The sequence below is a fragment of the Zonotrichia leucophrys genome, chromosome 1A, assembly GCF_028769735.1.
Source record: "Zonotrichia leucophrys gambelii isolate GWCS_2022_RI chromosome 1A, RI_Zleu_2.0, whole genome shotgun sequence".
NCBI classification, from domain to species: domain Eukaryota; kingdom Metazoa; phylum Chordata; class Aves; order Passeriformes; family Passerellidae; genus Zonotrichia; species Zonotrichia leucophrys.
The window spans coordinates 3280849-3291573 of record NC_088170.1 but is presented as its reverse complement, the minus strand read 5'-3'; the positions used below and the strand labels follow the sequence as shown (position 1 = coordinate 3291573).

The window sequence follows — 10725 nt, the reverse complement described above, 5'->3', positions numbered from 1 at the left end:
AACAGCATTTCTAGCAAGGAGGCTATGCTTAGGTAAGATTTTGAATAATGTAAATGTAGAAGCAATAAAATTTTGTTTGGAAAAAATCCAGAAAATCTTAAAGACACTGGAAAGGCCCACGCAGCTCTGTGGCTCTGAAAGGAAAAACTGTTGATCTATGATACAGTGTCAGTATGCCTGAAAATGAGTCATGAAGTTACAAAACCTTTAGGAGTTACTTCTGAGAAACCTGGGGTGAAAAATAAAATACCAGAAGAATGTGAAATATGGTGCCTATATTTTAAATAAAAAAGCTGTAGAAGTCTGCCGTTAGCTCCAGCTTCAATTTTTGTTAATGATTTAAATACTTTTCCCAGTTGTAAGGCTTAAGAGAAAAAGATGATTAAAAGATGATCCTGCCAATCATTCTGATTCCAGGTTAGGAGAAACACCACTCCCCTCATTTCTGAGTAAGGGCAGTGACACATTTCCAAGTGCCATCCTCAGACGCTTCTGAGGGCAAGTCCACACAGCACCATCAGCTTGTCTTTGGCATGAAAATGCCCAAACAGGCAGGTGTTGCTATCCCTGAAATTCCTACATCCTTCAGGGCTTTCCCATCGCCTTCCCGGCTGGAAAGGCTGATCAGTGAGGGGAGCTGGCCCTGCAGAAAGGGCTGCTTTTTGGCAGGAGTCACTTGCTGCTGGTTTAGGGGCGAGCAGGGCACTGAGGGACCATGGCCACCTCTAGATGGATGGAACGGTGAGGAGGTCTCTGTTCCCTCAGGGAATGAGAGGAAGGGCCAGTTCTGTTCAATATATTTATTGATGACACGGATGAGGGGATTGAGTCTTTCATCAGTAAGTTTGCAGATGACACTAAGCTGGGATCGTGTGTCCATCTGTTGAAAGGTAGGAGGGCTCTGCAGAGAGAACAGTTCTCTCTGGATGGGCAGAGTCTAAAGTTTAATGAATGAAGTTTAATAAATCCAAGTGCCTAGTCCTGCATTTTGGCCACAATAACCCCCTGCAATGCTTTGGGCTGGGGACGGTGTGGCTGGACAGCGGCCAGGCAGAAAGGGACCTGGGGGTGCTGGTCGATAGCCAGCTGGACATGAGCCAGCAGTGCCCAGGTGGCCAAGAAGCGGGATGGCGGACGGGGATGTGGACATTATTCCCTGAAAGAGCGGGATGAGGGGACTAACGGGACAGCGAGGAGCTCGCTAATTCCCTCGTGGAGCGGGATGAGGGATGAACGGGACGGAGATGAGCTCGTTGCTCCCTCACGGAGCGGGACGAGGGATGCAGAGGACGGCGAGGAGCTCGCTGTTCCCTTAGGGAACGGGACGAGGGATGCACGGCTCCCTCACGGAGCGGGATGAAGGATGAACGGGACAGGGGTGAGCTCGCTGTTCCCTCACGGAGCGGGATAAGGAACGAACAGCTCCGTCACCGATCACACCAGAGGGGCAACTCGGGCCCGTCCCCCTATCGGGGCGGTGCTGCTGCGGCCGCGCCCCCGCCCGTGACGCGCGTCCGCCGGGAAGCGCTTCCTGCCCGTCACTTCCCCCACTGCCGCCGCCGCCGCTCCCGCCGGGCCGCCGGACTCGTGCCCCTGCCCAGGCCCCTGCTACCGCCGCCGCCATGGCCATGAGGCAGACCCCGCTCACCTGCTCCGGCCACACGCGGCCCGTGGTGGACCTGGCCTTCAGCGGCGTCACCCCCTACGGATATTTCCTCATCAGCGCCTGCAAGGGTGAGCGGGACGGGCCGCTTTGTTCGGGATCCCCCGCCCCGGGGGTGGGCGCGGGGCAGCCCCGGCACTCGTAGGCCGCGCATCGCCGAGCCGGGGGGTGCCGGTGGGGCGGGTGGGGGGTCCGAGGGTGTCCTGGCCACTCGGGGCGGTGACACCGCCTCGGTGTGCTCTGGAATGGCGAAGGGAGCGGACAGCCGGCTCTCTCCGGGTGCTTCATTGCCGGGTTAGCCCGGGGGTGTCGGTGCCCGCATGCGCCCGGTCGGGATCCCGGCTGCTGAGGGGGTGGGAGCGCTCCAGAATGGTTTGTTTGTAAAAGTTCCTGTTTCCTTCGCCTGTGGATTTAAAGCGAGCTTCAGTTTGGCCAGGGCAGCTGCCTTGCCCTGCTGGACACGGCATGGTGAGAACTCTGTGCTCACTGTGGGAATAGAGTTTTATCTTCGTGCATGTGTATTTTAATCTTTTGCATGCATAAGTTTTTAAAGGGCATTCCTTTTCTGCCTTGAAGTGCTTCCAGTTCAGCTCTACATCTTGTGTGAACAACTCTTTGATAGCCTTCCAGAAAAAACTGATTATAGGAAAAGCTCTCTATTACTACTTCATTGTTGTATCGCTGTATGTTTTAATCATATGTCGCTGCTTGTATCTACATACTGAAGACTTCATAGTATTGTTCCAAAGTAAAAAAAAAAAAAAAAAAAGAAGGCAACCCAAAACTGTCTTACCTGAAGAAAACTTTAGTAAAAATAAAAGCTAAATGAAATGTTCCTTTTGCCTTCCTTCTATCTTAAGACAACGTTACAGTCTATTATCAGGTAACTTCTATCTCATTTGCAGTAGCATTTGAATGTCGGTACAGTTTAGATGCATGCAGCAAGTACAGCTGCACATCTAAACTCATCTAAACTGCTGAACCCCTCTGCAAAGAGTGGCTTTGTAAAGTATGGGGTATTTCCATGTGCTGGTACAACGGAATATTTTTTCTTCTAAAAAGCTGCTTCTTTCTTTGACCGTGTTACCTGACTGCTGGTTTTGTTTCTGTGAAGATGGCAAGCCCATGCTGCGCCAGGGGGACACAGGAGACTGGATTGGCACATTTCTGGGTCACAAAGGGGCTGTTTGGGGCGCCACCCTGAACACGGATGCCACTAAAGCAGCTACAGCAGCGGCAGATTTCACGGCGTAAGTGATACACTGTTCTCTTGGTCTGTGTTTTGATTTTATTCTGTAGCTCTTTGGTGACAACAATATGCACTAAATTACTGAGTAATTTGTTTCTCTTTAGTAACTGTTAGCTTATTTTGGGCTAGCCAAATTAAAACCTAGATTTTTGCCTTCTTGAAAGTAGCTGCAGTTAATTGTGTCATGCTGAACAACGATGGTTGCTTCTTGATGTGCTTAATTATACTGGTTTACTCAACTTTTCTGTGCAGCTCTAATCTCTGGCACTGTAGTTATAGCAGAGCTGTATTTTTATTTTTCATCTAGCAGTTAGCCTCGTTTTATGACATGAAACTTCTAGTGAATTAGTTCTTCAATTTTTTTGTTTTTTGTGCTGTTTATAGTATTAATGAATATTTTGCAAGTTGCATCTTGTTAGTAGAGGGCAAATTTTATTAATGAAGTTGCAGAGAAGAGACCCTTTTATCTTTAAACTAAAATGTTAATTGGTTTGCATGGTCCTGAAGAAGACCATAAAGGAAAGTGGTGGGATGGCCCAAAAAAAGCTCTAGTATAAATATATAAAACATTCTTATTGACTAACTAGGTTACAGCTTATAAGAACATAGCACTTAGGATAAAATGATGTATCAGGAAAGATTGCTTACAAATTCATCTGACTGTCCAGGCTGATTTTTACTGCTGCTTCTAAAATATGAATATTTCCTCTTGCTGTTTAGCAAAGTGTGGGATGCTGTGTCAGGCGATGAACTAATCACACTGGCTCACAAACACATTGTCAAAAGTGTGGATTTTACACAGGTATGAGAAACTTTTATACCTTATTCACCAGGGAAATAAGCTCTTGAGTATGTTTTGCTATTAGCTACTTTTTGCTTTTTTTGTTGTAAATCTTAACAGGTAAATAATCTAAAATACTGCTGCTCATTTTTAGGATTGTAGGGTTAATGTAACAAGTGTGTTAGAGGCTGTCTGAGAGAAAAAGCTGTGATTTGAACTCACAGACAAAGGCTGTGTTTTGGTTCAAAGTAGAGTTGACTCTCTATAACTTCTGTTTCAGGATAGCAATTATCTGTTAACAGGTGGACAAGATAAGCTCTTGCGTATCTACGACTTGAGCAAGCCAGAAGCAGGTGGGTCTGCTTTTCAAACTGACTCTTGGGGGGCTTTTTGAGTTCAAAAAAACTGCTGAAATTAAGGGACTGCTTTCTGTTATGAATCACTAAGAACAATGTTGAGAGTTGTTTTACAAATGTAATGTCTGTAAGCTTTTGGTATATAAGGGTCCCAGAATTGCTTGGGGTTGGAGATCACCTGGTTCCAAACCCTCTTCTATGGACTGATTAAAGCCCCATCCAAACCCTTTGCACACTTCCAGGAATGAGACATCATGCAGAGCATGTTTCAGTTCAGTGCAAACACACTAGAAATTGGACTAATTAATTAAAATTTAGTCATCTGAGAGAAAAAACAATGCCAATATTTAAGAGTATTTAAGGTCATGTTGATACTGACCTGTTGATGGTTGATAGGAGGCCAGAGAACATCGATGTTCACTTAGCGAAATTTCTGAAAGGCAATCAGAAACCCAGTTTGCATTTATCCTGTTCCTGGAATAAGATCTACAAATAAAGTCCTAAGTGCTTGAAGTAATTCTACAGTCTCTAGTAGAGGGAAATCTGTGTAGCTTGACATTATTTCATTTTATTACATGTATTAAAATATTTGGCTTTCTTTTAAGAACCTGATGTTGTCAGTGGACATACTTCTGGCATTAAAAAGGCCTTGTGGAGCAGTGATGACAAACAGATTCTTTCAGCTGATGATAAAACTGTCCGGTAAGAAAAGTAACTTTGGGTTTTCTGTATTGTCATGCTCTGTGTGAGGATGAAGTTATGTTATTTTGGAAAAGGATACAAGTAAGACAGGTTACCTGATCCTAGATTATTGTAGCTGCAGGCCTGATACAGCTCTGTTCTGCTATCAGAGATCATTTTGGTAATAGTTCTGATTTCCCCATAAATGTGTGCTCCTCATAGATGTGTTCTCCCTGGTAAGAAGTGGTCTTTGATAACTGCATGGAATAAATGGATGCCTTTTGTAATCCTGAAGAAGAAGAATTTATAGATGAGGTCTCTTGCATACGCACTGTCCTGAGCAATTCTGCTTTGCCTTTTTCACTTTCCTAGTGTTAAAGATAGGCTAGTCCTGTTTGTTTTCCTCCAGATTGTAGGAATAGAAATGCAGCAGTCAGCTAATGAATAAAGATTTTTATTTGTCACAGCAGCACCATTTAATTTCTGCTTAGATACTTCTATACTGCTAGATATAAAACTTTATTATCCTCAATGAACCTCTGTAAATTGGGATTAGTACCTCTTTGTCTTTTGAAATAAAAAGACAGAATAGAATCTTCAAGCCTTGCTTCAAAGTCTGTTGCTTAGAAGACTTAAATCAAGATTTTTAATCTCCAGGAGAATCACTGAGTAGTTATAGTGTATATACCATTTAATGTTGTGGCATTAAGCTGCAAAGGTAAAAGTATTTTAAATAAGAGAATATGTGTTAAGCCTGGCCTAGGTGAAATAAATGCAGATAAAGCCATGGAAGATCTGAAATACTTGTGGAATAAAACGACATTGCTTGATGGGTGCCTGTTTTGATGCAGGTCTTGCCATGGATGTGAGGTGGAAATTGTTTAATTTACAGAAGTTTGAGTCTTTTTTTTCCCTTTTTGTTTCCTTTTAAGCCTCTGGGACCGGAGTACCATGACTGAGGTGAAGTCACTAAATGTGGCAATGTCAGTGAGCAGCATGGAGTATGTTCCAGAAGGACAGATACTGGTGATAACCTATGGGAAGACTATTGCTTTTCATAGTGCAGAAACGTGAGTCCACAACTCCCAATTTTCACAGGTGTAGTCATGGGTGTCTTGTGGGTAAAAACTGGCTGTGCAAGGCCAGAGTCACCAAGCTGTCAGAACTGGCATTTCTATGATGTTTCAAGAAAGGAAGTTACATGCTTAAACATATTCCAGAAAGTAGTTCTATATGTGTGAGCTTTTATTTTGCTTACTCTAAACTCATTTCTAACTTGACAAGCATGATTTGCAAGTATCAAAACTTGTTTCAGAAACTCTGTGGGGTTGTATTTAATTTCTGGGAAAAGCAGTTGAGATTAGTAGAATCCAATTTCTTTGCTCTCAGGATATTTTTTTTAAATATGAACTTTGTTAACAAACTTTTCTCCCTCAGTCTAGAGCAGATTAAATCATTTGAAGCACCTGCTACAATCAATTCTGCATCTCTTCACCCTGCGAAAGAATGTTTGGTTGCAGGTGGTGAAGATTTTAAACTCTATAAATATGACTATAATACAGGAGAAGAATTAGGTATGTTTGTCTCCTATAATCATAAAGAGTTCTGAAATAGGTGTTAATAAAATAATGAGCAGTAAATGAAACTGTATTCAAATGAGGTCTTAGCAGAACATGCTATGTAAGAGGATGATAAAGAGTTATGAGTTAAACATTTTTTGCTATCTCAGATATTCTAGAGCTATTTAAAACATCCATTCAACAATTCTGCCTCTATTTAAAAACAAATTCTCATTCTGTATTGCTATAATAGCTGTATGCTAAATTGTCATACTGTTCATTAGATATATCCATTATAAGAATTTATGAAAAATATGATGTGTTAGCCAAATTTGTTCTGGAAAAAAACCATTTGCTTACTGATCCAGTCCTCATTTAAAATTGTTTGTTTGTGGAAGGAGTGGTTGAAGAAACAGAGCATGTGTACCCTGTGCTGCTGGCTTGCTTTGCAGTTTTGTCTAGAATAACTAAGCACCTTTTTCCTTGCAGTTAATGAAGCATTAATATCTTAATTATTAAATGCCTAAAGTAGCCATTGCTGACACATTCATGGAAACTGTTTTGTATCAGAAACTGATCAGTTTGTACTTAAATTTCAGTTGTTGGCTGAAATTTGACATTGACAGTGTTGACATTTTCCCTTCAGAATCTTACAAAGGGCACTTTGGTCCCATTCACTGCGTGAGATTTAGCCCCGACGGAGAGTTATATGCAAGTGGCTCTGAGGATGGAACACTAAGGCTGTGGCAGACAACAGTAGGGAAAACCTATGGCCTTTGGAAGTGTGTAGTTCCTGGTAAGTGTGGGCTGGCTCCTGGGGAAACGTGGCAACTCTTTGTGCACCTTTGAAGTCTATCATTAGTGATAAATACTGAGTTTCATACAGTGACTCCTCTGTTCTGAGGGTTTCTGATCATATCTGTTAGGTTGAAGGATGTACTTCTGCAGCTGTTGTGTAAGCAGTTAACATCACACCCATAAGCTTTCTGAATGTAGACACTTTGTGGGTATTTAAGCCAAGAGCCTGATGTATTTTTATGTTAAAGAGTGAGAAATATGTGATACCACTTCTATAATTCTCTCCTCTAGAAAGAGGTGTGGATGGTAGTTTTAATTTGTATTGTACTCTGGTTCTTTCTGCTTGGAGAGAGGGAGGCAGCAACAACATGTGGATATTCATTAATAGAATTGCTTGCTCAAGTGTTTTTCCTCAACACTGAATTACATGGAAATTACCTTTTTTTTAATTAAGGTGGGTGGGTGGAACTGAAGGTATTGACTGTTTTTCTGCTCTTTCTCTACAGAAGAGGAGAATGCAGAAGCAGCAAAAGCAAGGACTACCCTTCCAGGAACTGCAGAGGAGGAAATAGGTAATGAACTGAACTGTCAGCTTCAACTGCCTCAGTGTTAAAAGAGAGTCAAGATAATAGCATTCCTTAGTATGGAAGAAGTACTTTCCCTCAAGTGCTTTCTGGTATTTTTCAAAAGATCTTTGAATGCATTTGCCTGACGTTGATTATGTGGTAAGTGTCAGACTGGAGCTGTGCAGGCAGAACAGATGGGGTCAGGTTGAATGGGAAAACAAACTGAACTGGGCTCCTTAAGCAATCCCTGCAACATTTCTTTGGTTTCTATATGTAAAGTGAAATTAAATAACACCTTTTTTATTTAGTTGCAGAAGAGATCGCCTCTGAAAACTCAGATACAGTGTACAGCTCAACTCCTGAAGTGAAAGCCTGATTACTGCAGCTGTTATGTGACACGTGGACATGCGAGACTAAATCAAGTGAGCAGTGACAGACAGCAGCCTTCCAGAGTGCGCTCCCTCCCTGGGGCAAAGATGGGCAGTAATTGATGAGAATGCAGTGGAACTGGCTAGGTGTTGTCTGTAAGAGAACTCAGCATCCAAATAAAAACCCAAAAGACAAGTAGTAGAGTTCTGCTGGCTTTTTGGCATAACTGCCTACTGTCTTTTCAAAGAAGTGTGCAAGCCAAGATCCAGTCTCTCCAATCTCAATTAGACTCATTGTAGTGTGTTTTCATTATTACAAAGAAGAGATACAATGGCTTTTACCTTTTTTTTTTTTTCTTGGAAGTTGGAAGAATTGGCTCTAGTTGAAAAGAAGGGATTATGTACTTAAAAGTATTTGGTTCGGGTTTCGTTTCATTGTATGCTGCTTCTGAATGTTTAACTGTTTTCAGTTGTCTAAATAAAAAGCCTCTCCAAACTCGTACGTTACTTTTGAGCGTTGGGTTCATGAAATGGAAAAGCAACTGCATTAATCACGTAATCCTTGGCATCTTGGGTTTGTACTATACAGAGAAAAAGCAAAAGAATGTTTTAGTGTTGGTACAGAGGGTGGCAAGTTCTTTGATCTGTAAGCTTTGTATCTTTTTTATTCTTTCAAGTTTGAATGTAAACATGAGTCTCTAAAAAGAAAAACAGTGAGAATTCCTAAATTAAACCTGCTGCCTAAAGTATTTGGTTGTACATGAAAATATCAGAGGCTGGCTGCAAATCTGTGTAAAGCTTGGGTTTAGTCCTCCAGACTGGATAAAAAAGTTACTCTTTCAAGGTTACAAATCATATTTTCTTCATTAAAGAAAATAATTGCCATTCTTCCACTTGTCATTTCCTTTAATGTTATGCTGAAAGCTGTACATAATGCATTCTGTGAGGTGTATTTATTCACATACCTTTTTCTTTTCATATTCATACCTGTCCTTACTGTCCTGTTTTTGCAGACTATACGTATTTGCAATTACCTGTTTGAATTTTATTCTAAAAACAAACAGCTCTGATTTACAGCTAAATGGTTCAGTCTTGCCAATTCCACTAAGGCTTATGAGGACTCCATATCTAGTACTGAGCATAAAAATTTTAATTTAGAAATTGGATGTGTTTAAAATGAGCGTTTTTGAACACCTTGTTCCATGGAGAAACTTCTTGCATGCTGTGAGTTTTATTCCATATTTGCAGTAGGTTCTATAGCATTTCATAGATCTGGAATAGAATCTCACAATCATTTAACTGAGGAAAAAAACTTTTAACCTCAAGTTCAGCTGTTAACCTAGTTGTTCCCAAGTACACCATAATGGCATGTCCCTCATTCTGCATTTATGGCTTGCTCTGGGATGCATAAAAATTAAACAGATAATAGTCATAGAAACTTAATACTTAGTAATGGCTACTAAAATACTGGAAGAAATGAAAAAAACCCAACAAAACTGAAGTACTGTTATGAATAAGTCTTTGAAAAATCACCAGTAAGGGTACCAGCAAAACCCAGATTTAATATTAAACAACAGGACAACAAAGTTCATTGGCAAGATTCACTCTACTACTTACAGGACAGTTTGGGCACACCAAGGAAAAACAAGCAACGAGAAAACCAAACAAAATCCAGGCAGTCAAAACAGAAATTAACTGAGTACTGTTAAGAGGGATGTGTGTGTGTGTTTAAGTGGCAAAAGGATAGCGAGGGTGAGGATAAAAAGAAATAAGCTTTTAGGCTTTACCAGCACTCAACCCTAACAGTAATGTTAACTTCTACCTTAAACCTAACAATTTAACAGGAACAGCACTTAACTTAAACCTAACTTAAAAATTTACCATAACAATTTAACAGAGGAATAATCCCTAACAGCATTCAACCTAATTTAGGACTTAACCTTACTTACAAGCCCAACTTACTTAGATATCTAAGGTAACAGTGTTTCATCTCCGACACAGTTAGAAAGTGTGAAAGTGTGGGAACAGGGACATTGTGCCGTTCTGGCAAGAAAAATAATTTCCAAGGCTGTTGCGAAAGAAAACAAGAGCTCCCTAGACAGCAGCAGTTCCTGGAAGCAGACAGTGTTTCTGATGAGCACGAGAGGAGGGAGCCCAGTGCTGTTTGTCAAGGCCAAGGCATCACAAGTGTTTCTTAGATGACAGTGCGGCCTGGAAAAGGAGGAGGAGGATGTACCACCACAAGTACTTGAAAACTTGTAATTTTTGGACTGCTAAAGTACACAGTGCAAATGGTATCTATATTTCTAGAGTGACTGCTGTCTTTCAAACCATTGCTTCTCAAAGCACACATGCAGCTTTGGGTATGGGAAAAGCAAAAAGGAAAAGTGTCCTCATGTTTCAGAGCTATGGCCCTTTCCTGCTTTCCCCGATGCCGTGGTGAGTTTGAGGTTTCTTTCAGTTGCAAACTGTTACATCTAAACGTCAATATTAACTATGTCCAATATAAACAATGTATTTTTCACGAAACTTTGTGGATTTTTTCCAGATCTGGAAAAAACGCAAAGGCTATGAAGTTTTCAGTGGCTTTGTCACCAGGATTTCATTGTATGGGTACCACTAGAAGTTTTACAGGTTGGCAGGTTTGTTAACCCCGTGTGTACGTGTGGCACCAGCTCCTCCTTGAACCAACACAAAGACACTG

The 10725-nt window shown here is 41.4% G+C and overlaps 1 protein-coding gene across 1 annotated transcript; it reads left to right on the top strand.

The window, feature by feature from the left end:
- The first annotated feature begins 1519 nt into the window (after positions 1–1519).
- Positions 1520–9096, top strand: STRAP (serine/threonine kinase receptor associated protein). Its single transcript, XM_064735220.1, has 10 exons — positions 1520–1734; positions 2778–2913; positions 3633–3714; positions 3974–4046; positions 4655–4751; positions 5663–5800; positions 6168–6304; positions 6936–7085; positions 7594–7659; positions 7962–9096. Exons 1-10 carry the CDS (start codon positions 1623–1625, stop codon positions 8027–8029), a joined length of 1059 nt encoding a protein of 352 aa, XP_064591290.1. The 5' UTR covers positions 1520–1622; the 3' UTR covers positions 8030–9096.
- Positions 9097–10725: the final 1629 nt, after the last annotated feature.

What these genes read in the sequence shown, in the direction of transcription:
- STRAP (XM_064735220.1), top strand. Translation starts at nt 1,623, where the DNA reads ATGGCCATGAGGCAGACCCCGCTCACCTGCTCCGGCCACACGCGGCCC. An exon ending in CTTGAGCAAGCCAGAAGCAG is followed by an intron (nt 4,047 to 4,654) that starts GTGGGTCTGCTT and finishes CTTTCTTTTAAG; the next exon opens with AACCTGATGTTGTCAGTGGA. An exon ending in TAATACAGGAGAAGAATTAG is followed by an intron (nt 6,305 to 6,935) that starts GTATGTTTGTCT and finishes TTTTCCCTTCAG; the next exon opens with AATCTTACAAAGGGCACTTT.